Here is a 27,455-nt window from a genome sequence, read left to right as displayed (position 1 = left end):
GATGGGGCCAGATCTACGAGTTTTTTCGTAGACTCTGGTAATTCTAGTGTTAATGATCAAATCCATTAATCCAGGGATGTGTCCATTCCAGCTAGCACTGGGCACGAGGCAGAAAATCTCTGGACGGGGCATCAGCTCATCGCAAGGGGAATACAAACACTTACCTACACACTGGTGTCATTTTAGCGTCACCAAATCTGCATATCTTTGGAAAGAAACCGGAGCACAGGGTGGAAACCCAGCAGGAAAACATGGAAACTCCAGACAGGGAATACCAGGGACGTGACTCCCTGCGAGACAGCAGTGCTACCGCTCTGCCACCGTGTCACCCCCATGTGTATAATTATTAACAGTATTCGTTATTTAAACTAATTACTGATTTACCTGTAAAATGTAACATACATACTTTAATGCATTTCATCATGAAAGTGATATCAGGTATAAATCTAAAGATTCTAAATGTGCAGAGAGCTGGAATATCATCAATGTAACGTGTTCTGTGAGGCGATTACTTCTGTCAGGTGTTATAATATGCTTGTTATAATATTAAGTTTAATGTCGCTGTCTCTGTACACATTATTATGGACTCATTCATACAGGCAGACCAAGTATGGCACGCAGGGGCTCTGCATTTAGTATTGCCAAGCCAAGCACAGGACTAGAGAGCCAAAGACAACTGGAGAACTGAATAGTCAGCCTAAAGACAGACTAGTATATTTCTGTCCTCTGTCAGCACAAAATCCTCTTTCCTTGTTGGGAGAATGAGAACCGTATGTAGGCATTGTGCTATTCCTGTATTTTTGAAGGTGGGGTTTGAGTCCTTTCCTGTCCTTGTTTGGATTCAGAGAAAGAGCCTGCACGTGGAGCAACCAGAATATAAGAATGGACCTATGGCCAACACTCTTTGAAGCTAACGGGCAGAAGACTATGTCCTCCTTTCCCAGAAAATCCTTTCAGCGTGGCGACGAAAGATGGCGGACTGCGTAGGTCAAGACCCCCACATACTTGATAGAGTCTGTCATAAGCTTCCCTTCTGTAATACCGCGTGAACCCGTCAGTAAAGTGAGCTAAATTATCCTTATACTTCTCATGTAATCTTGTAACCGCCATATTGGAGAATGTGAATTTCCCATTGGGATTAATAAAGTGTCTATCTATCTATCTATCTATTGCATGCTGGGGGGGAAAAAATACCTTTTTCATTTAGAATTATTTAAATTCAGGTTAATTAAAACGCTGCAATTGAAAAGAAGACATTTCCAGAGAGCTAATGCCGCTTAAGGAAACATCAGGTCAGGAGGAAGCCCCAGAAGCGCGTAGTGATTAACAACTGGGATGACGTTTACAACGTTTAATGATAAAGTAAACTACGAGGTTAAAGTGGACTTTTCAAGATTAAAGCCGAAATGTCCACTTTAATCACAAAATACACCTTTTCACCGTGTCCTTAATTTTTTTTTCTCGGTGGCTCAAATGTGCTGCCATACAGTCTGATGTTGTGAAGGTGTAAAAATAAATAAATAAATAAATAAAAAAAAAGGACAGAAGATGAGACTTTTAAAATGTAAATGTATCTTGTCATTATGATCGGGAATATGCGACACTTCAATATAAAAGCACCACGAATGCATCTGTATGTTGGCATTTTGCCTCACCACATCGAACCATTCATCAAACATCGAAGCAGGCACGTTGATCCCGGAGGATCCGCATATCGGCTTTCTGTCACGTGTGGATAGTAAACAGAGACGCGGACGTCACGTTCCGACTTTTATCACACTGCCCCATCCCCCCAAACACCGACTTTTTTCTGGGACTGCAACTCACGCACGTTAATTTCCGAGGACCTGCTCAGAGGACGCGTCAAACGAACACTGGGAATGCGTGGCAGCCATGATGAACGCGCACGCGTTCTGAGCGTGAAGTAGAAATGAGCCCTTAGAAGTAGTTAATGTACACATTTCAAAAACACATTTAAAAAATCATTTTCAATCTGTACGTTTTTATTTTTGTCTGTTACTGGATGCAGCCAAGAAGTCAAATAAAATTTTTCTGATATAAATAGGAAAAAAATAAATAAATAAATTATGAAACGAGGTGAAAGAGCCCAAAGTAACTGGAAGGTGTGGCACTACAAAACTCAAAAAACGTATTTTTTTCTGTAAAGGCACACCACCCAAAAAGAAAAACTCAAGACTTAACCATTCACACTTGTTCACGAACCACATTCGTATCTAAGACAAAGGAGCTCATGCTGCTGCACTGTAATTTAGTAACAAGTAGAGAGTCAGTCCACAGCAGCCAGGCCAGATATCCGGTGACTTATCTACCCGTAAGTGATCTTCTAAATGTTAATGCAAAAACAGTTTAAATGGGGGAAAAAAAAAAAGAAAGTAATAAAATACAAGCTCAGGCTCAGTCATAAAATAAATCTTGAAAAGTCAGCCTTCAGAAAAGTAATAAAAGGAAATTATGAATAAAAAGAGCAGCACTAAGCCAAATCATAATTCCACCTGATAAGTGAAAGCACAAAGGCGGCACGGTGGCACAGTGGGTAGCACTGCTGCCTCGCAATTAGGAGACCTGGGTTCGCTTCCTGGGTCCTCCCTGCGTGGAGTTTGCATGTTCTGCCCATGTCAGCGTTGGTTTCCTCCCACAGTCCAAAGACATGCAGGTTAGGTGCAATGGCAATTCTAAACTGTCCCTGGTGTGTGTGTGTGTGCGCACCCTGCCCTGGTTTTGTTTCCTGCCTTGCACCCTGTGTTGGCTAGGATTAGCTCCAGCACACCCCCGTGACCCTGTGTTAGGATATAGTGGGTTGGATAATGGATGAAGTGAAAGCACATACCAGCTGTGAAGGGTAGAGGGCGCTGTGATGCGACGTCCTGAGCTGCTCCTCCAGCATCAGCAGCCGGTCTTCTAACTGAAGCTCCAACTCCTGCAGCTCCTGACGCACTGCATTTCTCAGGCCCTGCAACTGATCAGCTTCTTGCCTGAAGGAGAGATGCCACATTTTAATTCTTGTTAACATTTAACAAATAACATGACTTTAGAAATGTCTTGTTTAAAACAACTCCAAGTACAATATCAAATACTACAAATCTTGCGATTATGCAAAGTTTAGTAAAACCCTAAAAGCACATTTTTGACAGATGCAGCATGGTGGCACAGTGGCAACGCTGCTGCCTCGCAGAAAGGAGGCCAGGGTCCAGATTTGCGTCGGGCCCTCACTGCGTGGGTTTCCAGGTGGACTGACAAGGTGTTTGTTTTGGGTTTTTGGGGGGTTTTGTGCACGTGTCATGTTTGGCCTGTGCTGTACCAGTACCAGTGCCCTGTCCAGGGATGTGCCAAGAACTTACCTTTCCTCTTCTGTCAGATGCAGGTAGACCTCTGTTTGCTGTCTTATCATAGATAACTCCAGGTCCATCATCTGAGTCCTAAACACATTCAGACTTTTCCTCATGATTTGGAGCTCTTGAAACGTATTCTGAAAGGGAGGAATGGAGAAATGACACTGAAGAGTTGTCGGAGTTTGGATGCCACCCTTCTGCCACCCTTCCTCACTGCAGTATTAGTGGAGTTCAGTCTTGGTGTTTTTTTCACCAAATTACAGAGAATTACTAACAAACTCTGAACTCATCTAACCTTAACTGTGACATTTTACTTGTTATAGGAGGAGGAGGAAGAAGAAGAAGAAGAGGTCAGGAGCAGGCACTGATACAGATGATGCCGTACCTACCACATGACAAACCAACTCAGGATCCCAGATTAGGACCCGAGTGCGGCCATGTAACGGGTGACACCTCAGCATCACACCAGTCAGATGGAATGGAACCAGTAGGTGTTTTTTTTTTTTTTTCTATGGTAGCCGGAGTGCCAATTCAGCCACCAACCCCCAGGTTTGTCTGCTGCAGGGCCTACATGTAGGGCTGGATGCAGACTAAAGCTATACCCAGGACGGAGCAATTGCACGTTATCATCACATATTAATCAGATCACTAGGACAGCATTTTTTCACTTAAATATAACAAAAGTTAGACCTCTCATAACATTGCAAGATGCTGAAAAATTACCTCACGCTTTTCTTTTCAGTTTACTGTAACGCACTCCTCTCAGGACCACCCAAAAAAAGGACATCAATCGATTGTAACGAGTGCAGAATCTTAACTGGAAAACGAAAACCCGAGCACATCACACCAGTCCTGATGTCACTACACTGGTTACCTGTGCCATTTAGAATTGACTTTAAAATACTGCTGATGGTTTATAAAGCCTTAAATAATCAACTCCATCTTATATTTAGGAATGTCTGTCACCTTACACTCCAAATCGTAACCTTAGATCTTCAAATGAGTGTCTGCTTAGAATTCCAAGAGCTAAACTTAAAAGAAGTGGTGAGGCGGGCAGCCTTCTGCTGTTATGCACCTAAAATTTGGAATAGCTTGCCAATAGGAATTCGCCAGGCTAATACAGTGGAGCACATTAAAAAACTGCTGAAAACACATTATCTTAACATGGCTTTCTCAGAGCTTCATCTTAGTTAAATCCTGATGCTCTGTATCTTCAGTTAATTATCATTACTATTCATAGTGGCTCCAAAATCCGTACTAACCCCTACTCTCTTTTGCTCTTTTTCCGGTTTTCTGTGGTGGTGGATCTGCGCCCCCACCACCTGATCAAAGCACCGTGATGTCCCTACATTGATGGATTAAATACCAGAAGTCCATGTGACCGTCATCATCAAGTCCTTCCATGAGAACCCTGAATACAATGAGGACTGATTGAGGTCACTGATGTTGGGTAGAATGCCTACAGGGGGCTGGGTGGTCTCATGGCCTGGAACCCCCTGCAGATTTTATTTTTTCTCCAGCCACCTGGAGTTTTTTTGTTTTTTCTGTCCTCCCTGGCCATTGGACCTTACTTTTATTCTATGTTACTTAGTGTTATCTTATTTTAATTCTTAATTTTGTCTTTTTTTTCCCTCTTCATTAATTAGATAGATAGATAGATAGAGATAGATAGATAGATAGATAGATAGATAGGAAAGGCACTATATAATAGATAGATATTAATTTTAGTATAATAGGCAGGATAATATAGATAGATGTAAGGAAGCTTATGATAGACAGACAGACAGACAGACAGACAGACAGATAGATAGATAGATAGATAGATAGATAGATAGGAAAGGCACTATATAATAGATAGATATTAATTTTAGTATAATAGGCAGGATAATATAGATAGATGTAAGGAAGCTTATGATAGACAGACAGACAGACAGACAGATAGATAGATAGGAAAGGCACTACATAATAGATAGATATTAATTTTAGTATAATAGGCAGGATAATATAGATAGATGTAAGGAAGCTTATGACAGACAGACAGACAGACAGACAGATAGATAGATAGGAAAGGCACTATATAATAGATAGATATTAATTTTAGTATAATAGGCAGGATAATATAGACAGATGTAAGGAAGCTTATGATAGACAGACAGACAGATAGATAGATAGAGGGATGTGAAAGGCACTATATAATAGATAGATAGATAGATAGATAGATAGATATGAAAGGCACTATATAATAGATAGATAGATAGATAGATAGATAGAAATGAACGGCACTCTATAAATGAGAAATGAAAGGCACTATATAATGATAGTGAGATAGATAGAAAGAAATTCACAATCATTATATAGTGCCTTTCATTTCTATCTTACTTTTATTTGTATGAAAATGTGCTATATAAATAAATGTTGTTAAGGGCATTGCTCAACGGCCCAATGGAGTGGAGTCACTTTTGGCATTTACGGGATTTGAACCGGAGACCTTCCGATTGCCAGTGCAGAGCAGCTAGACTCCGAGCCATCACTCTTCCCCTTGTTATAGGAATGACCGTTAAACAGAAGGGTGTTAAAGCAATGAATGGATTGGACACCACAATCTACTTTGTGAAATGCAGACAATGAATATAACAAATCAATGCAATAAAAGAGTGCAGATTGAAGCAATGGCACACATCAGGTGCACCCATGCAGTAGTTATGGTGTGACCCGCTGTTGAGTGACCTTATTACAACAAGGATAAGCACTATCTGAATCTACAGTGGAACCTTGGATTGAGAGTAACAGTCTGTGAGTGTTTTGCAAGACGAGCAAGAAATTTTAATAAATTTTGATTTGATAAACGAGTGAGGTCTTGCAATACGAGTAGTACGTATACGCTTTGTCTGTCGAGTGTCACGTGATCACAACTGAGCCGATGGTGGTTCTCTCTCCATGAGATTGTGGGTAATCGTCTCCCATGCTCGGTCTCAGTCGGCGTGTCTCACTCATATAACCAATATCCGTACGAGCGTATAGAGTTTACTAGAGCATTGTGACCATGTGTGTGCGCTGTAACGTGCGAGTCCATGTCTTGCACCCCAAAACTTGAGGCTGAGTCTCAGTACTTTAGCAACACCAGCTTTATTCAGCTTGAAACAGGAACAGCACGGTTACTTATTGTAGCGGGATCTGCCACTCTCCTGTACACAGACACAGCAGTCAGGCAGGGTCATGGCCAGGCTAGTGGCTAAGTAATACTGTGCCCTTGCATTACCCATCGACGGCAGGCACTTATAGTGTGACCGTGACCTTTTCAGATTTGCTTTTGCAGTTAACTGCTACAGTGCTGGAAGCCTGCGGTTGCTTCGGGACGCTCTTCCACGTGTCATCCCGTTGGGTGGAATACCAAAAGAGTTTAGAAACCTTACAGTGTGTAAAGCATTTTTTTTATTTTGTGTCCAAGTGTAGTGACCATTCAGGCAAAAAGCAACTGTCATTGGAGAGGCTCCTTGTTAAAGTCGCAAAAAAAGAAGAAGATTCCAGTGAGCCAACAGATAGCAGGGATTCCGTTAGTTAGAGTGAAAGTCATCCTACAAAATAACCCTCCAGCTGGCGCCCTGCCCCGGGGTTTGTTTCCTGCCTTGCACCCGGTGTTGGCTGGGATTGGCTCCAGTAGACCCCCCGTGACCCTGTAGTTAGGATATAGCGGGTTGGATAATGGATGGATAATAACCCTCCTCTCTCTCGTCTCCCTCACACCAGCCACAATTCCTTTTCAAAGGTAAAGTGCAGATTAATTTGTTTAATGTATTTTTACTTTATATTTTGTATTAATTATTTTTATATGAATATTTTTGGGTTGTGGAATGAATCATCTGAGTTTCCATTATTTCTTATGGGGAAATCTGCTTTGATATACGAGTGATTTAGATTACAAGCACATTTCCGGAACAAATTATGCTCGCAAACCAAGGTTCCACTGTATTGTGCTAAATAGAGCAGGATTGCAGAGCTCTTTAGTAATACTTACAGAAAAGTAAGAATAAGAAAGAACATCTTCCTTCAGCACTCTGAGTCACAATTGATCCATATTTTATTTGCTTCATCCAAGAGTCAGTTATCATATTTTTATTTATTGGGATGGAACGGATTTATTAAATTACCTTAGATCAGATTAGATCAGATTATTGTATGGTGGGAATATGAAAGGTGCTAATTACCCACTTTAATAAAAGGATAAGTGCCTCATTGTCTGTTTGTGTGTCTGTCCGGTGGCTATGCCTCTGTCATTCCAAAAGATGGCATATCAGAAACATTTTAGTAATCAAATGCATTGCCATTCCAACAACTGGTGCATCACCGAAATGAACATTGCGACTAAATTAACTGAAATGAAAGTTAGAGCATTTTACATTTTTTATTTGCTTCATCCAAGAGTCAGTTATCATATTTTTATTTATTGGGAATGAACGGATTTATTAAATTACGTTAGATCAGATTATACAATGCATCCGGAAAGTATTCCCAGCGCTTCATCACTTTTTCCACATTTTATTATGTTACAGCCTTATTCCAAAATGGATTAAATTCATTTTTTTCCTCAGAATTCTACACACAACACCCCATAATGAGAATGTGAAAAAAGTTTACTTGAGGTTTTTGCAAATTTATTAAAAATTAAAAAACTGAGAAATCCCATGTACATAAGTATTCACAGCCTTTGCTCAATACTTTGTCGATGCCCCTGTGGCAGCAATTCCAGCCTCAAGTCTTTTTGAATATGATGCAACAAGCTTGGCACACCTATCCTTTGCCAGTTTGGCCCATTCCTCTTTGCAGCACCTCTCAAGCTCCATCAGGTTGGATGGGAAGCGTCGGTGCACAGCCATTTTAAGATCTCTCCAGAGATGTTCAATCAGATTCAAGTCTGGGCTCTGGCTGGGCCACTCAAGGACATTCACAGAGTTGTCCTGAAGCCACTCCTTTGATATCTTGGCTGTGTGCTTAGGGTCGTTGTCCTGCTGAAAGATGAACCGTCGCCCCAGTCTGAGGTCAAGAACGCTCTGGAGCAGGTTTTCATCCAGGATGTCTCTGTACATTGCTGCAGTCATCTTTCCCTTTATCCTGACTAGTCTCCCAGTTCCCCACAGCATGATGCTGCCACCACCATGCTTCACTGTAGGGATGGTACTGGCCTGGTGATGAGCGGTGCCTGGTTTCCTCCAAACGTGACGCCTGGCATTCACACCAAAGAGTTCAATCTTTGTCTCATCAGACCAGAGAATTTTCTCTCTAATGGTCTGAGTGTCCTTCAGGTGCCTTTTGGTAAACTCCAGGCGGGCTGCCATGTGCCTTTTACTAAGGAGTGGCTTCCGTCTGGCCACTCTACCATACAGGCCTGATTGGTGGATTGCTGCAGAGATGGTTGTCCTTCTGGAAGATTCTCCTCTCGCAACAGAGGACCTCTGACAGAGTGACCATCGGGTTCTTGGTCACCTCCCTGACTAAGGCCCTTCTCCCTCGATCGCTCAGTTTAGATGGCCGGCCAGCTCTAGGAAGAGTCCTGGTGGTTTCGAACTTCTTCCACTTATGGATGATGGAGGCCACTGTGCTCATTGGGACCTTCAAAGCAGCAGAAATTTTTCTGTAACCTTCCCCAGATTTGTGCCTCGAGACAATCCTGTCTCGGAGGTCTACAGACAATTCCTTTGACTTCATGCTTGGTTTGTGCTCTGACATGAACTGTCAACTGTGGGACCTTCTATAGACAGGTGTGTGCCTTTCCAAATCATGTCCAGTCAACTGAATTTACCACAGGTGGACTCCAATGAAGCTGCAGAAACATCTCAAGGATGATCAGAGGAAACAGGAGGCACCTGAGCTCAATTTTGAGCTTCATGGCAAAGGCTGTGAATACTTATGGACATGGGATTTCTCAGTTTTTTTATTTTTAATAAATTTGCAAAAACCTCAAGTAAACTTTTTTCACATTGTCATTATGGGGTGTTGTGTGTAGAATTCTGAGGAAAAAAATGAATTTAATCCATTTGGGAATAAGGTTGTAACATAACAAAATGTGGAAAAAGTGATGAAGCGCTGGGAATACTTTCCGGATGCACTGTATTATGTTAGATTATATTCCTATGGTGGGCTGGCGCCCACCCCTAATCATCCCCTCTCTCTAACTGGCTAACCATCTCTCACCCCCTCACCATCTAATAGCTTGTATGTGGTGAGTGTACTGGCACAATATGGCTGCTTGCAGTGGCTGCCTACTCATGGAAAAACGCTATATAAATACAAATAATGATTGGTAAGAATACGACCAAGACAGTGGAAATGGCGAGTTTGGAGGTTTATCACTTTTAGTATCTGACTTATCAAGTGTACCGTAAACTGCAGTGCAGTTCTTAAACGTCAGTTCACGTCGGACGTACTTACCTCATATAAAGGGAGAATTGACTTTTGTTGACATGATGATAATGTTGGATCACTGCCACAAGGGACTTGATGCTATTGTTAGGTAAAAGAAAGAAAATAAACACATAATTGGCCTTTTAATGAGTAATTACACATCACACATCTAGCACGATAAAGAATGCATACACATGTAAAAACGCATACCCTAAAATTCTTTCCATACACGTATCCCGTGTTCTTTCACCTCTTTTGCACATCCTCTACTTTAAAGGCCTGTCATAGTAAATTTGAAAACAGGTTTATCTTAAAATAATCTGAAAAATCTGACTGCTAGCCGACTAAATGAGAATGAAATCAGTCACAGTGGAGTGGGACATGTTCTTACTAACTGGTGTGAGGAGTCCTTTTTACATCTAAATGTTACTACACACACACCCACACACACTGAGGACAACCACAGGCTCAAAACTGCCTTATAATGAAAATACAGAAGCCATCTGCGATAAGAGGGCTGGCGCCCTGCCCCGAGGTTTGTTTCCTGCCTTGTGCCCAGTGTTGTCTGGGATTGGCTCCAGCAGACTCCCATGACCCTATACTTAGGATATAGCAGGTTGGAAATGCGATAAGAAGCCAGCAGTGTCTCTACTGTTGAAGGAAGCCGAGTCTTTTATAACAGAGACACACACACAAAGGAAGGACCCGCATTAAAATCTTTAGTTCTGCTGGCCTGGCTTGGAAATCCTAATGTATGCAATAACAAAACCAGAATAAAACACATTGTAAAAAGCAGCAAACCAGGTCTCAACAGCACAATTTCGCAGACTGGTTTAACAAGTAAGCCTTCTAGAAAGCTGTGGTGGGTGTGAGAGAGACACATTCTCTCCATTCTCAATTCCAGCCATTTTTCAGGTCATGGGTTCAGAATTCCAAGGTTAAAAAGCAACTGGTTCAAATCTTGTTTCATTCTAGCTGCTATAAATAAGCTCAGTTTTAATACATAATCTTCAGGGTTAAATTGTAAGGATGGACAGTTTAGCATTTGCACCCATTGTTAGTCCAGCTGGTCCAATTATTATGTGTAATATGTCTGTATTATGCTCACTGCTGTATTTATTTCCATTAAGTATGTTTAATGAACTTCTCTTAATTTTATATCTGTCTTATGTGTTATGTTTTGTACACTATATGGATCATTTTATATATTATTTTAATTAATTTTTCATTGGATGTAATTACTACTTTACATCTTATAAAGCATGTTGATCTACACCCTTTGTATGAAAATGTGGTATAGAAATAACAACGTCTGTCAAATTTGCTGCCGAATAAAAAATGGTCCAATATGAGCCAAGTTCTCGCTCCAGACAGATAATCAAGGTTTTACTGTATACATAAATTCACTGTATTAGCCATTTTGGTCTTGACGAACTACTACATGTGTCAGTTAAAATTAGATATACTGTATATAAGATAGAAGAGATATATCTAATATCCCTATCTCTCCATTTATCTAATATACAGTATAAATGTCTATGCATGGAAGTGTGTGTCTGGCCCAGAAGTGAGAGGTGGAGTTGGGATAAGGGCTCCGCCTTCAAGGAAACAGAAAACTCGCTTAGCCACTAACACTGGCAATCACGTCGGCAAAACGAAACCTCAGAAGAAAGACAGTCGCTTAGCCGCTAACATTGGCAAACCGATTCCTCCTAGGAGAGAGACGCCCAGAGTAGTTCGTTTCAATTACCCAACACTCTACATTTCAATTTTTTTCTGATGATTTCAATAGTATTTAGGAGCCCGTGCTGTAACTTACACAGCTAGTATGTATGTATGTATGTATGGATAGATATGAAAGGCACTATATAATAGAGAGATTGACAGATAGATATGAAAGGCACTATATAATAGAGAGATGAAAGGCACTATATAATAGACAGATATGAAAGGCACTATAGAATAGAGAGATATGAAAGGCACTATAGAATAGAGATATGAAAGGCACTATAGAATAGAGAGAGATGAAAGGCACTATATAATAGAGAGATGAAAGGCACTATATAATAGACAGATATGAAAGGCACTATAGAATAGAGAGATACGAAAGGCACTATATAATAGAGATATGAAAGGCACTATAGAATAGACAGATACGAAAGGCACTATATAATAGAGAGATATGAAAGGCACTATATAATAGAGATATGAAAGACACTATATAATACATTGATTGACAGATATGAAAGGCACTATATAATACATTGATTGACAGATATGAAAGGCACTATATAATAGACATATGAAAGGCACTATATAACAGATGAAAGGCACTAGAGGGATAGACATGAAAGGCACTATATAATAGAGACACTGACAGATAGATATGAAAGGCACTAAATAGAGATAGATATGAAAGGCACTATATAATAGACAGATTGACAGATAGATATGAAAGGCACTATATAACAGAGAGATGAAAGGCACTATATAATAGACAGATATGAAAGGCACTATAGAATAGAGAGAGATGAAAGGCACTATATAATAGACAGATATGAAAGGCACTATATAATAGAGATATGAAAGGCACTATAGAATAGACAGATATGAAAGGCACTATATAATAGAGAGATACGAAAGGCACTATATAATAGATATGAAAGGCACTATATAATACATTGATTGACAGATATGAAAGGCACTATAAAATACATTGATTGACAGATATGAAAGGCACTATAAAATACATTGATTGACAGATATGAAAGGCACTATATAATAGACATATGAAAGGCACTATATAACAGATGAAAGGCACTAGAGGGATAGATATGAAAGGCACTATATAATAGAGACACTGACAGATAGATATGAAAGGCACTATATAATAGATTGAGTGACAGATATGAAAGGCACTATATAATAGATTGACAAATAGATATGAAAGGCACTATATAATAGATTGACAGATAGATATGAAAGGCACTATATAATAGACAGATAGATAGAGGGGATCATGAGGTCGCCAGAAAGGGGTGTGTGGTGCTCATGATATCTCTGTACAGGACAAAGGTCCATGTCTTTAGCCTCCTGATGCTTCCTGTTTGTGAGACATGGCCGCTATCCAGTGACCCGAGACAAAGTCTGGCCTTCTTCATGTGCGTCTCTTCAGAAAATCCTTGGGTCCCACTGGTTTGACTTTGTGTTGCTCATGGAGTCCTGAATGCGGCACATGACGTCAGTTACGGCACTACAGCCATGGGGCGCGTTTCCCAGAGGGTGATGCGGCTCACAGGACCCTCAATGTTGAGGACCCGAGTGGCTGGACCAGGCCAAGGGGACACCCACGTAACACCTGACTGCGGCAGATAGAGGGTCATTTCTGGAGGGTGGGACTGGACCGGCGTGTCTGCCTTGTTGGGGGGGTTGCCAACTGGGATCCTGAGCTGTTTCGTCGTGTGGTGGGTGCTGTACCAGTGCATGCTTCCCAACTTGACTTGACTTAGGGTGTCATACCTGGGATGCTATCAATAAAATATGGCCTGCTAAAACACACTTAAGTATTCCTTGTGTGATCTTGGGCCCTACAAGAAAGAAATTGTTATTTTGCAACAAAAAAACAACCTCCATCCTGCAGTAGCATCTTCCCACCATTTACAAAAAAGTCTCTCCGTCAATACAAAAACAACCAAACACACATACGACGTAGCCGTTCACCTAAACTACATTGGCAGACACAGGAAGTGTCCACCACACTAGACACTCATTTGCAGCTCATGTTTACATGTGGAGAACAGCAATGGTGAATAAGACTAAGAGAAAAAAGGTTGGACTGACGAGGAGGTAGAATGGTTATTGAGAGCAACACACGAGAAAAAGGAAAGCAAAGCGACAGAGAAAGCGATGAACAGGATTTTATCAGGGAAGGGCCACATAATAAGCACAAACCAATCAGAGCGCGATTACAGCGTGCGTTTCTCAAAGCTGTCCATCTTCACATCGCAGTACTGAGACGGCATTATCAGAAGCGTACGGCTCTGGGAGAGGCGACTAAAGTCTATTTTCAGAAGTTAATAAAAGGTGGTGGTTTTTGGGGGTTGTGGACGAAAGGTTAAAATGGAGATGAATGTCAATGTTCTTAGTGTGGACACACCGCCATAAAGCTTCAATTCAATTTGCTCCCTAAGGGGACTCAAGCCCAGTCCGTTTATGACTCTGCTCTCCGAATCCTGAACCCTTTCCAAACCTCAAACATATTTTGAACACATTCAAAAAAAAAAAAAAAAAAAAAAAAAAATACACCCACCTGTGAGAGATTTTGGACTGCACTCCTGATGTCATGCAGGACCCTCCTCAACTGCATTTCGATTGTAGATGGAGCATGACAAGGCCTAGGAGGATATACAAATGCAGCCTGGCTGGGGTAAGGGCAAGAGGAACAAGGCGATCCATAGGAACTGTAAGGGGGCAAGTTGGGAATGCTGCTTGCACTCCAGGTCCTCATCTGCTCCGCCAGGGGTCTTTCTAACCAGTCAGGGGGAACACTCTGAAGGGAGAAAGTGGACTGAGAGAGGTGAGGTGGCAAGTTCATGGGGTAAGAGTGCACTCTTCTCCTTGCTTCCTCTGCCCTACTGTCAAGATACGGCACAGTCCCGCAGGGCTCCGGTTGCTTCTGTGGGGCAGAGTTGATGAAGAGGACGGATGTACAGGTGGAAGCATTATCATCCTCACCAGCTGCTACTGCCGCTGCCACTTCTGTCTCTTCTTCCTCTGGGGTGAACTTGTAAGTAAAAGATAAGGGGCTGCACTGGGTTTCACGACCCGGGCGTAAACTGATTTTAACAGAGGACACAACCCGCACGGGGCTAAGTAGAGAGGAAGGGAGAGACTGTGCTCTTCGTAAGGGGTACCGGTCACGACCCAGAGGGTCCAGCTCTCCTCTCACCCTTAACAAGTCCCTACCTCGAAGTCTTGGAATTGGTTCACCAGACACTGAAGAGGCCTTGTGCTGAGCTCGGGTCAGAGCCGATAATACTTTATCAGTAGTAGAAGGTAACTCCTCAGAGTCGCAAGCGGGGTTAACAGACTGCTCAACTTCGGGTACAGAAAAGATGGGATCCGCAGGTTCGAGGACAGCATGAGGCACATACTCCTTCACCGGCTCAGCTCCATCCAACACGTGTTCATTTGGCTGCAACTCTGCAATTTCACCGTCCTCCAGAAGCAAAGTTGGAGTGGTCTCTTTGCCTTGGAGCTCCTTAAATACAGGGTGGTCAACAATTATGGGTGTCTTGAGGTCCTCTATGTGAGATGTGACTGTGGTCTCACTGTCACAACTGTCTGAGCTCTCCTGCACCTATGGGGATGGGACAGAATAAGAGGCACTAGGGTATAAATATGGTGTTGGGGGGAATATACAAAGATTTTTTTTTAATGAACTCTTGATAATAAATAAAGCACACGTCATACCTGAAGGTGGTTACTTGAGGGGTCTTCAGCGAACCCACTGCTATCCGAGTGCTGACTAGTAGACCTCTGCAAGTGCTCTTTAAAGAGAGAAAAAGAAAATAATTGTCATTTCTCATGTTTTGCAGGACGTTCCAGAAGGCCAAAGTGCACAAAAAGACATTCTTCTCTATCCTCAAGTGTGGCAGGTTTATGATGGCATGAAGACAAACAAGACAAGTTGGGGAACATGCACTGGTACAGTGCGTCGCCGCACCCACCACACAATGAAACAACTCGGGATCCCTGTTGGCAAAAGGGCAGACACACGGTCCAGTCCCACCCTCCAGAAATGACCTTCTCTCTGCCGCAGCCAGGAGTGATGTGGGTGACCCCTTGGTCTGGTCCAGCCACTTGGGTCCCCAACAATGAGGATCCTACAAGCCGGATCACCCTGGGGGAAATGCGCCACATGGCCGTAGTGCCGTATCTCACGCTTCCTCACAATGCAGGTCATGTGCCTCATTCGGGACTCCATGAGCAACAACAAAGTCAGACCAACGGGACCCAAAGATTTTCTGAGGAGACACACATGAAGGAGTCCAGTCTTCATCTCAGGTCACTGGATAACAGCCATGTCTCGCAACCATATAGCAAGGCAGGAACCACCAGGACTGTTTGGTCGTAATCCGATTTGTACGTGGTCCGAGACCCGAGGAACAGTCTGTGATCACTTTCAGTTTCATTGCCTGGTTTAATTGTCTGACAAACCAAAACTCAAAAAATATCAAGCAGATTTCGAAGTGTGCAGCTAAAGTTATTGGGGCTGATGTACTGTAGATGATTTGACTAGTGTGTGTCAGAGGGCAATGTTAAAGAAATTGAAAATCATCTCAACTGATGACAGACATCCATTACATGTAGAACTAAACTTCAGTAAATCAGGAAGGAGAGTTGCTTTGAAAACCCACACAAATCGCTCCAGAAACTCCTTCCTTCCTAGTGCCATACGACTTTCCAATAAGAAATATCGGAGATAATGATCAAGGTTTTGATATATACAGTGGTGTGAAAAACTATTTGCCCCCTTCCTGATTTCTTATTCTTTTGCATGTTTGTCACACAAAATGTTTCTGATCATCAAACACATTTAACCATTAGTCAAATATAACACAAGTAAACACAAAATGCAGTTTTTAAATGATGGTTTTTATTATTTAGGGAGAAAAAAAATCCAAACCTACATGGCCGTGTGTGAAAAAGTAATTGCCCCCTTGTTAAAAAATAACCTAACTGTGGTGTATCACAGCTGAGTTCAATTTCTGTAGCCACCCCCAGGCCTGATTACTGCCACACCTGTTTCAATCAAGAAATCACTTAAATAGGAGCTGCCTGACACAGAGAAGTAGACCAAAAGCACCTCAAAAGCTAGACATCATGCCAAGATCCAAAGAAATTCAGGAACAAATGAGAACAGAAGTAATTGAGATCTATCAATCTGGTAAAGGTTATAAAGCCATTTCTAAAGCTTTGGGACTCCAGCGAACCACAGTGAGAGCCATTATCCACAAATGGCAAAAACATGGAACAGTGGTGAACCTTCCCAGGAGTGGCCGGCCGACCAAAATTACCCCAAGAGCTCAGAGACGACTCATCCAAGAGGTCACAAAAGACCCCAGGACAACGTCTAAAGAACTGGAGGCCTCACTTGCCTCAATTAAGGTCAGTGTTCACGACTCCACCATAAGAAAGAGACTGGGCAAAAACGGCCTGCATGGCAGATTTCCAAGACGCAAACCACTGTTAAGCAAAAAGAACATTAGGGCTCGTCTCAGTTTTGCTAAGAAACATCTCAATGATTGCCAAGACTTTTGGGAAAATACCTTGTGGACTGATGAGACAAAAGTTGAACTTTTTGGAAGGCAAATGTCCCGTTACATCTGGCGTAAAAGGAACACAGCATTTCAGAAAAAGAACATCATACCAACAGTAAAATATGGTGGTGGTAGTGTGATGGTCTGGGGTTGTTTTGCTGCTTCAGGACCTGGAAGGCTTGCTGTGATAGATGGAACCATGAATTCTACTGTCTACCAAAAAATCCTGAAGGAGAATGTCCGGCCATCTGTTCGTCAACTCAAGCTGAAGCGATCTTGGGTGCTGCAACAGGACAATGACCCAAAACACACCAGCAAATCCACCTCTGAATGGCTGAAGAAAAACAAAATGAAGACTTTGGAGTGGCCTAGTCAAAGTCCTGACCTGAATCCAATTGAGATGCTATGGCATGACCTTAAAAAGGCGGTTCATGCTAGAAAACCCTCAAATAAAGCTGAATTACAACAATTTTGCAAAGATGAGTGGGCCAAAATTCCTCCAGAGCGCTGTAACAGACTCATTGCAAGTTATCGCAAACGCTTGATTGCAGTTATTGCTGCTAAGGGTGGCCCAACCAGTTATTAGGTTCAGGGGGCAATTACTTTTTCACACAGGGCCATGTAGGTTTGGTTTTTTTTTTCTCCCTAAATAATAAAAACCACCATTTACAAACTGCATTTTGTGTTTACTTGTGTTATATTTGACTAATGGTTAAATGTGTTTGATGATCAGAAACATTTTGTGTGACAAACATGCAAAAGAATAAGAAATCAGGAAGGGGGCAAATAGTTTTTCACACCACTGTATATCCTGTAACCTTTTCTTTTTGGTGTAAATATGTATTATCTAACTGCCTTACCTTAACCTTTCTTGTTTCTATTTGTCTGTTTTATTTCATTCTGTCTGTTATGAGATGCAACTGAGAAGGCAAATTTCATGTTCTCGTGTGTAAACATGACTACATGAAGAAACCTTAAACCTGAAAAAGGGACTACACAAGTTCAGACAATGGAAAGATCATCATACCCTCAGAATGACAAGAAAGGATTTTAGGCACCCTGCCCGCAAATGTGACGATGCGGGTTCAGCTCCATGCTCCTCTTCTATTAGGGAGCCCTTGAACCCAACACCATCGGTAATGTCACCGATGAGCTAGACAGTGGGGCAATAAACAATTGAGCAAGAGGATGGTTAACAAGTGCAAAGTGCTTTTATTAAAATAAAATCAAAGTGCAACAGTGCAGTTCAAAATGTCTTCATTAAATAAATAATCCATAAAATGAAACGTGGAGGTTAAAAATAGAAAAATCTTCTAAAACAACGAGGTTAAAACGTCTACAGGAAACAGTCTTTAAAACAAATGACAAACCCGGCGCTTCTTTTCTCTGGCAACTCCCCCTGCTATACCCGTATGGGCGCTCTACAGGAGAATCGCCCTCCTTGCAGCTGACCTTCTCTCTGCCTGCTTACGCTGTTTGGATTGCCTCACCGACCCCTGGCTCCAGTAGGCTCTTCCAGCCAGCGACTTGGGTTTGGTTCCTGCCTTGTGCCCTGTGTTGGCTGGGATTGGCTCCAGCAGACCCCCCCGTGACCCTGTGTTCGGATTCAGCGGGTAGGAAAATGGATGTATGGATGGATTTTAGGCACTTTTTGCAAGTTTATTTAAAACAAACAAACTGAAGAATCTCAAGTATGAAGACCCTCGACTTAATACGAGGTCAGCCTGGGCACTTCTCGGGTTTGACGTGAACAAGCATCACACACACCTGGATTGGAGGACTTTCTGCCATTCTTCTCTGCAGATCCTCTCAAGCTCTGTCAGGCTGGATGGAGAACGATGGCGGACAACTTATTTTCAGGTCTCTCTGGAGATGTTCGATTGGGTTCACGTATGGACTCTGATTGGGAAACATTCCCAGAATCGTCCCCTAAGCCAATCTTGTGTCGTGTTGGAAAATTAAGTCTGAGCTCTAGGGCACTCTAATCTCATGGAGCCACACCTGCAACATATACGGCTGGAGACAACCAGGAGGGAATTTTGCTTAAAAGTGGGTGGGAACAATTACAAGGCTCACCGAGTGTCACAATTCTAAACCAATCCAATGCCCCACGAGGGCGGTGCCCAAAAGTAGGGGCAGGGATTTTGACCTACAAGGATCAGTGGTGCCCTCGTTAAAATCGGATTCTAAACTGGCATTCAAAGACATCAATAGACTAATAGTAAAAGCAGGGCGGTGGCGTCAGGAGCAGTTTCTGGGTTACTGGAGTCAGAGTTGTTCAAAATGTACAGACTCCGAATCAATGTGAATTGTAATATAATGTGTTAAAATTTCCAATTTTACCTTTACTAATACAAAAATTCTGTTTCATCTTGTAGCCTTTTTAGTGTTTAAAAAAAAAAAAAAAAAAAAGGCTTTTTTTCATTTTGTATTTTTTAATAAACAGCATTAAAAAGCCACAACAAGGAATAAAGTGAAGGCGGCTGAATACTTCCTGTATGCACAGTTCACACACAGACATTCACATCTGTAAGCACACAAAAATGTATACCACCCCATATAAACATGTATTCACAGTGCCTGCCATACTGTTGGGGACAAAGACACATTTTACTTTCTCGTATACGAAGTATGGGGAAAGTTTAGTAATCGTCCAAAAATTCAAACTTCAGATTTTGATAAATCAACAGTTTAGACCTCCCCAAATCCAAAAATACCATTTTTGGAATTATGTCTGTGTGTGTGTGGGTGTGTGTGCATAAACACGATAACCTGAGAATGATTTGACTGAGGTCAACCAAATTTTGCATACATACAGTGGGTATAGAAAAGAATCCCCCCCTTAGAAATATTCCCATTTTTTTTTGCTTTACAGCCATACATGTAAACACACAAACTAATATTTCTTCCCAGCTTTACTTACTCAATGCAACCTCTAACATCCAAGTGAAAGATATCACAGCTACAGTTCAGAAGAATTATAAAAAAAAATCAAAAACAAGACCTACTGAGATTAATAAAGGACCCCCCCCCAATGTCAATGTCATTTTGTTGACCCCCCTTTTGCTTTAATGACAGCCTTGAATCTGTTGGGATTCTTCTCGATCAGCTTTGCACACCTTGATTGAGCCCACTCAATATTTGCCCCCTACTCTTCTTTACAGTTTAACTGTTCAAGTTCAGTCACATTGGATGGTGAGCATTGGTGGTCTGCTATCTTCAGATCTTTCCACAGATTTTCACTGTGATTTAGGTCTGGGCTCTGACTGGCCACACCAGGACATTCACTTTTTTCTCCTTCAGCTACTGTGTGATCCATTTTGCTGTGTGCTTCGGGTCGTTGTGTTGAAAGGTGAACATTCTGCCCATCTTCAACTTTCTGGCAGAGGGTAGCAGGTTTTCCTCAAGAATTTGATGGTTTTTTGCCCCATCCATTTTTCCTTCTACCCCAATGAGAGCCCCCAGCCCCCCCACAACAGGATGCTGCCCCCTCCATGCTTTACTGTAGGTATGGTGTGTTGTGGATGGTGAGCTGTATTGGTGTACTGTTTGGCATTGGGGCCAAATAGTTTGATTTTGGTCTCATCTGACCATAAAACCTTTTTCCACTTGGCATCAGAATCTTCAGAGTGCATTCTGGGAAAGCTCAAACGAGCCTTAATGTGGCCTTCCTTGAGAAACGCGACCCGAACAAGCCACCATTGTGGAGCGCTTGTGAAATTATTGTCACATGCACACCATTAATGACCACTCCTTGCCATTAATTCCTGTAACTCCTTCAAAGTGGCCATTGGCCTCTCAGTAGCCTCTCTTACCAGTTTCCTCCTTGCTCTTCTCATCCAGTTTGGAGGATTCAGGGAGGGTCCTAGTAGTACCAAACAATTCTTTATGATGGACTTTACTAGGCTCCTTGGGATTGATAAAGCCTTTGAGATGTTTTTTATCTCCATCTCCTACCTTATGCCTGTCCACAACTTTTTCTGTGAGATCTTTTGAAAGTGGCCTGCCACCCATAGTCAGTTAATTGCTGTCAGTTGCACTACGAAGCAAGGTAATGGGAAAGGGAACTACCAAGCAAGCGCCCCGAGCATGGGAAGGGTGCTATATAAATAAAATGTATTATTATTATTATTATTATTAATGAATGCTCCAGAAACCGCTTCACTAATCACATCGATTACAATTGATCACAGGTGGAAGGAAGCCAGTAACCATGGTCTGCAATGGAAATGGTGGGCACTTACACCTGAGTGGGGGGTCCTTTATTAATCTCAGTAGGTCTTGTTTTTGATTTTTTTTATAATTTTTCTGAACTATATCTGTGATATCTTTCACTTGGATGTTATAGATTGCATTGAGTAAGTAAAGATGGAAAAATATTGGATTGCGTGTTTTCATTTAAGGCTGCAAAGCAAAAAAAAAATGGGAATATTTCGAAGGGGGCAGGGAGATTCCTTTCTATACCCACTGTTTCCATCAACTTTTGGGCCACTTCCGCTAACCAGAAGTGGTACTTTACCTGAAAATTAATATGGTAGCAAGAAATCATAAAATGATCATGAACAACATCTTATACCTATACATATAATAGGACCATTTTTTTCGGTTAACCCATATGAATGACTACGTCAGAGTATATGAGAAAGTTGAGGGGAGGTCACTCACGAGTCCTACAATCACTCCACATTTTAAAAATCACAAATCAATTCAGACATCACAACTAAAGTTCTCACTGTAGACTTATTTCAAGGAATTTGCAGACATTTCGGTCACACAACACTTAATTCTACACGGTTGCCCCATTTCAGGGCACCATGATATCTGGAACAGTTGGCGTCGCACGTGTTTGTGATTCCTCAAGTGGGTTTCATTGCTTCATAAAATTCTCTGGCTTGCTTCTACCCTTTAGAGTCTGTAGTCACCATTGTTCAACATAAGGATGAGAGCTGAGCCAATGAAAGCCAAAGAAGTCAACAATGGAACCACTGAAGACATCAGCAAGACCTTAGGATGACCGAAATCAACTGTCTGGAATATCACGAAGAAAGAACGAACACACTGGTGGGCTCAGTAATCACAAAAGGAATGGTGGGCCAAGGAAGACCTCCACTGCTGAAGACAGAAGAACCCTCACTATGGTCAAGAAAAAGCCCCAAACACCTGTGTGAAAGATCATACACAGTCTTCAGGGGACCGATGTGTGTGTGTTAGAGATGACTATCAGCATAAGACTTCATGAATAAAAACACACTGCAAGATGAGGACCACAAACACAGGATTGCCAGATTACAGCTTGTGACAAAGGACTTCAAAGAGCCTGCAGATTCTGGGAAAAGGTCTTGTGGACCGAGGAGACAAAGATGAACCTCCTCAGAGTGATGGAGAGAGCAAAGTGTGGAGACCACAGGGAACTGCCCGAGATCCAAAGCAGACCACCTCATCTGTTGAACATGGCGGTGCTGGGGGTGTTCTGTCTTGGGCATGGATGGCTGCCACCGGTCCTGGCACACTTCTCTTCATTGATGATGGAACTGCTGATGGCACAATGAATTCTGAGGTGTGTAGAAACATCTGATCTGCTCAAGTTCCAGTAAAGGCCTCCAAACTCAATGGACGGAGCTTCGTCCTACCACAAGATAATGAGCCAAACACACTGCTGAGGACACACAGGAGTTTATCAAAGCTGCAAAATGGAAAATTCTTGTATGGCGAAGCCAGTCACCCGATTTAAGCCTGACTGAGCATGAAGTGAAAACTTTAGGGAACAAGCCCCCTGAAACAAGCAGGAGCTGAAGATGGCTGCATTAGAGGCTTGGCGGAGCATCACCAGAGAAAAGACCTCCACACCTGGTGATGTCTATGAATCGCAGACTTCACGGAGTCATTGCATACTGGGATATGCGACAAACAACTAAATATGACAATGGCTTTAATAGACCTGCCATTGTTGTGTCCAAACACTACGGTGCCCTGAAATCCTTGTCCTGGCCATCGGACCTTACTCTTATTCTATGTTAATTAATGTTGTTTTATTTTAATTCTTACTTTGTCTTTTATTTTCATTTTCTTCATCATGTAAAGCACTTTGAGCTACATTATTTGTATGAAAATGTGCTTTAGAAATAAATGTTGTTGTTGAAATGGGGGACTGTGTAGAAAAAGTGTTGTGTGACTGAATTGTGCTCAAGTCCCCTTAAATAAAAGTCTGCACTCTACACTTTAATCACGATGTCTGAATTTTTTTTTATTTGTAATTTTAAGTGGGGAATTAAGGAAAAATGCGTCTTTATCCCAAACATTATGGAAGGCACTCTAAAGAGATACGGGCATATGTTTTTATTTACTGCAGAGATTAGATTTCATAGGCATCTGGAATGTCAAATGACAAAGGAGACAAATCAAAGAATTCAGCGTCTTAAACCTGACAGATTTCCATGACCCCCACCAAAACAAAACCTACACCATAAAACAGAATTCTCATCCTACTATTACAGCGTTTTGAAACTCTGTCAGCTCTAAGATGCAGGTGCCATGAATGGCTGGCTCCAAGTGTGGTGACCGTCACTCACAGTTCTCATTAACGCTGCGTGTCACCGGTTCATTATGTTCTGCTCGCTCTTGTGCGCAGTTTTCCCACACTACATGCTGTAATATACATGACAGTTGGTCCTCTTCAGGCAGTTCTCATGAACTCTTTGTTGCTTTTTACTTATCAGTTACTGAGAGAACAAGAACAAATAAGTCCAGTGTACTTGTTGTAAATGGCAAATAAAACTTTGAACTTGAAATGACTCTGCCGTTTCTATTTTGATAACCCAAGGCCTTCTGGGACTCGGTGCTCACTGAAGCTCACAGACAAGCGGTGGATCTCAGTCACAGGGTTATTAAAGTTGAATAAATGCAAAACACTGAGTTTAGATTTTAACACAAATGAAAAAGGGCATCGACGGTCCGAGACAGCATATCCTCTATGCAAAGAGTGCAAAATAGAGGGGGTGCTATACCATTAGAAGACATGGACACTGACAAACACGTACATACAAAGCCTAAAATAGTTCAAATATTTCAAGGCTTTCTATTAAAGTTTTAATTCAGACTAAAATTGCATGAAGGCAGAAGATGTGCCAGTCTAGAACCAAAAGTATCGATGAGCATCAATACAATAAAACCTTGGATTGCGAGTAACTTGGTCTGCAAGTGTCTTTGCAAGATGGAGCGAAAATTAATAAATTTTACTTGATAAACGAGCCAGATCTTGCAATACGAGTAGTATGGAGGGGCTCCTCCGAAACCCCCTCTTAAACAGTGATATAATAGGAAACAAACACAGCTTTTCATCTCGTCTTTGAGGGATCAGCTGCTAGCCTGCTGCCGTGCCGCATGGAACGGAAATGATTGAACGTTTAAAAGACTGCGCCGCGCCTGTCTTAGTGTCGCACGGCCTTGTCTCTCTGCCCCCAGACATCCTCTGCTCCGGTTGGGGCTTCCGAGCCACCAGGCCCCTTTGAGGAGGAAGATTTTTATGTTCTTTTGATCGAGATGCAGAGCTGTGGCGACTGGTTTTGACAGTGCATCCGGATCGCTCCTGAAAGAGATTCCTCTCTTTCGCTCATGTTTGTTCCGCCTGTATTCAAATAAAGTTTTGGTATCTTGAAAACCCGACAGTATACGCTTCGTCTGCCGAGTGTTACGTGATCACAACTGAACAGATAGTGGTTCTCTCTCTCTCGCTGCGGTATTGTGGGTAATTGTCTGGTATGCTTGGTCTTAGTTGGCATCCCTCACTTGTATACTCAACATCCGTATGAGGGTATACTGTATACTAAAGCATTGTGACCACGTGTGTGTAACGATTCTTTTCAACGGTAAAGTCCAGTTTAATATGTTTTATGTATGTTTACTTTATATTTTATATTAATCATTTTTATATGAATATTTTTGGGTTGTGGAACGAATCATCCGAGTGTCCATTATTTCTTGTGAGGAAATTCACTTTGATATATGAGGGCTTTGGATTATAAGTGCGTTTCCAGAGTGAATTATACTCGCAAACCAAGGCACCACTGTACTCATTTTACATGGTATCGATTCTATAGTCTATTCTACAAATGCACTTCCATTGCGACATGGCTCGTTTCCATCCACGGGAGTTAAGAATAATTTCAGCAGCGTCAGAGCCTTCAATGTGGTGTCTGGAAATGCTGCAGCTTTCTGGGAACGTGGGACAGAAAAACCACAAGATGCATGCAAGCCTGGGTGCAAGAGTCACAAAGCAAGTCAACAAATTACAGAAACATTCATCTACTATATAGTAAAACCCTAAAGTCTGTGTGCCCGGTCTCTCTGAGCAATCTGATTGGTCAATGGGTCTTTGGTGCAATTGGTCAGTTTAACTTTGCCAAAATGATGAAAGAGGAACTGCAAGTGTGAGACACATGAGGAAGAGTAATGGCAAATGGAGCTGTAGAAAAGGACTACTGTATCTGTAGTGTGTTCATGACTTAGTGTTCACTCCGGAGTGTCGGTCAGGACACTGGTAAATGATTCAGAGAATTAAACACAGCAGCTCAGAATGAAATTGACTTATTTGAAGATACACACCTATTCAAACACAGGTGTACATGTGTGGTCTACAATAAAAAAAGAATACATAAAACTTATTGGTAAATTACACAAAGTCCACTAGATGGCAGTATTACTCAAATTAGGCACTAGCTTATCGGCAGTATGGAATCCAAATCAATAAAGTATCAGCAAATAGTATTAACAAACTTACAGTAAAGTACATTGATGTAATACCATAAACTATTATTAAATCATATTGCTGCATGTAAACAACACTAAGGCACATTCTCAACATATAAACAAGAAACAGTACACTTTAAACAGCCTTGCATCTTAACGTATAAGAAAACATACAAGTAAAATGCAAACGAACCCACCTCTGGTCATTAACGCACACTTCTTATTAATTCAGGACACTACTGACTCTTAATTATTACAAACAAATGTCACTCTATGCGGAAATAACTACTGTGGTACACGTGCATCTTTTTCGCTTTTTTAACATCCCATAATACAGTCATATGAAAAAGTTTGGGAAGCCCTCTCAGCCTGCATAATAATTCATTCTACTTTCAACAAAAAAGATAACAGTGGTATGTCTTTCATTTCCTAGGAATATGTGAGTACTGCGGTGTTTTCCGAACAAAGATTTTTAGTGACGCAGTACTTAGTTGTATGAAATTAAATCAAATGTGAAATACTGGCTGTGCAAAAATGTGGGTCCCCTTGTCATTGTGCTGATTTGAATGCCTGTCACTGCTCAATGCTGATTACTTGGTGTGATGAGCTCGTTACGCCTTGACCTTCATAGACAGGTGTGTCCATCATGTGATATAAAGGTATTTAAGGTGGTCAATTACAAGTTGTGCTTCCTTCCCTTTGACTCTCCTCTGAAGAGTGACAGCATGGGATCCTCAAAGCAACTCTCCAAAGATCTGAAAACAAAGATTGTTGAGTCTCCTGGTTTAGGGGAAGGCTACAAAAAGCCATCTCAGAGGTTTAAACTGTCAGTTTCTGTAACTGTAAGGAATGGAATCAGGAAATGGAAGGCCACAGGCACAGTTGCTGTTAAACCCAGCAGGTCTGACAGGCCAAGAAAAAATACAGGAGCTGCATATGAGCAGGATTGTGAGAATGGTGACAGACAACCACAGATCACCTCCAAAGACCTGCAAGAACATCTGGCTGTAGATGGTGTATCTGTACATCATTCTATAATTCAGGGCAATTTGCACAAAGAACATCTGTATGGCAGGGTGATGAGAAAGAAGCCCTTTCTGCACTCACACCACAAACAGAGTCGCTTGTTGTATGCCAATGCTCATTTAGACAAGCCAGATTCATTTTGGAACAAAGTGCTTTGGACTGATGAGACAAAAATGGAGTTATTTGGTCAGAACAAAAAGCGCTTTGCATGGCGAAAGAAGAACACCGCATTCCAAGATAAACACCTGCTACCTCCTGTCACATGTGGTGGAGGTTCCATCATGCTGTGGGGCTGTGTGGCTAGTTCAGGGACTGGGGCCCTTGTTAAAGTCGAGGGTCGCATGAATTCAACCCAATATCAACAAATTCTTCAGGATAATGTTCAAGCATCAGTCACAAAGTTGAAGTTACGCAGGGGTTGAATATTCCAACAAGACAATGACCCAAAACACAGTTGGAAATCTACAAAGGCATTCATGCAGAGGGAGAAGTACAATGTTCTGGAATGGCCGTCACAGTCCCCTGACTTGAATATCATCGACAATCTATGGGATGGTTTGAAGCAGGCTGTCCATCAAACTGAACTGAAGTGGAGAGATTTTGTATGAAGAAT

At 41.8% G+C, this 27,455-nt stretch overlaps 1 protein-coding gene across 3 annotated transcripts in view; it reads right to left on the bottom strand.

The window, feature by feature from the left end:
* Positions 1–27,455, bottom strand: part of itprid2 (ITPR interacting domain containing 2) — a 285,956-nt gene that overhangs the window by 24,525 nt on the left and 233,976 nt on the right. For all 3 annotated transcript variants that reach the window (XM_028806206.2, XM_028806207.2, XM_028806209.2), the window contains 5 exons: positions 15,222–15,298; positions 14,059–15,108; positions 9,777–9,848; positions 3,360–3,487; positions 2,849–2,993 (listed from right to left, as the gene is read on the bottom strand). In XM_028806206.2, coding sequence (XP_028662039.2) covers positions 2,849–2,993; positions 3,360–3,487; positions 9,777–9,848; positions 14,059–15,108; positions 15,222–15,298 — 1,472 coding nt within the window. The remainder of the gene's footprint in view (positions 1–2,848; positions 2,994–3,359; positions 3,488–9,776; positions 9,849–14,058; positions 15,109–15,221; positions 15,299–27,455) is intronic.

This window comes from Erpetoichthys calabaricus, chromosome 8 (assembly GCF_900747795.2).
Source record: "Erpetoichthys calabaricus chromosome 8, fErpCal1.3, whole genome shotgun sequence".
Taxonomy (NCBI): domain Eukaryota; kingdom Metazoa; phylum Chordata; class Cladistia; order Polypteriformes; family Polypteridae; genus Erpetoichthys; species Erpetoichthys calabaricus.
The sequence above is the reverse complement of the archived record's forward strand: the minus strand, read 5'-3'. Positions and strand labels throughout refer to the sequence as shown.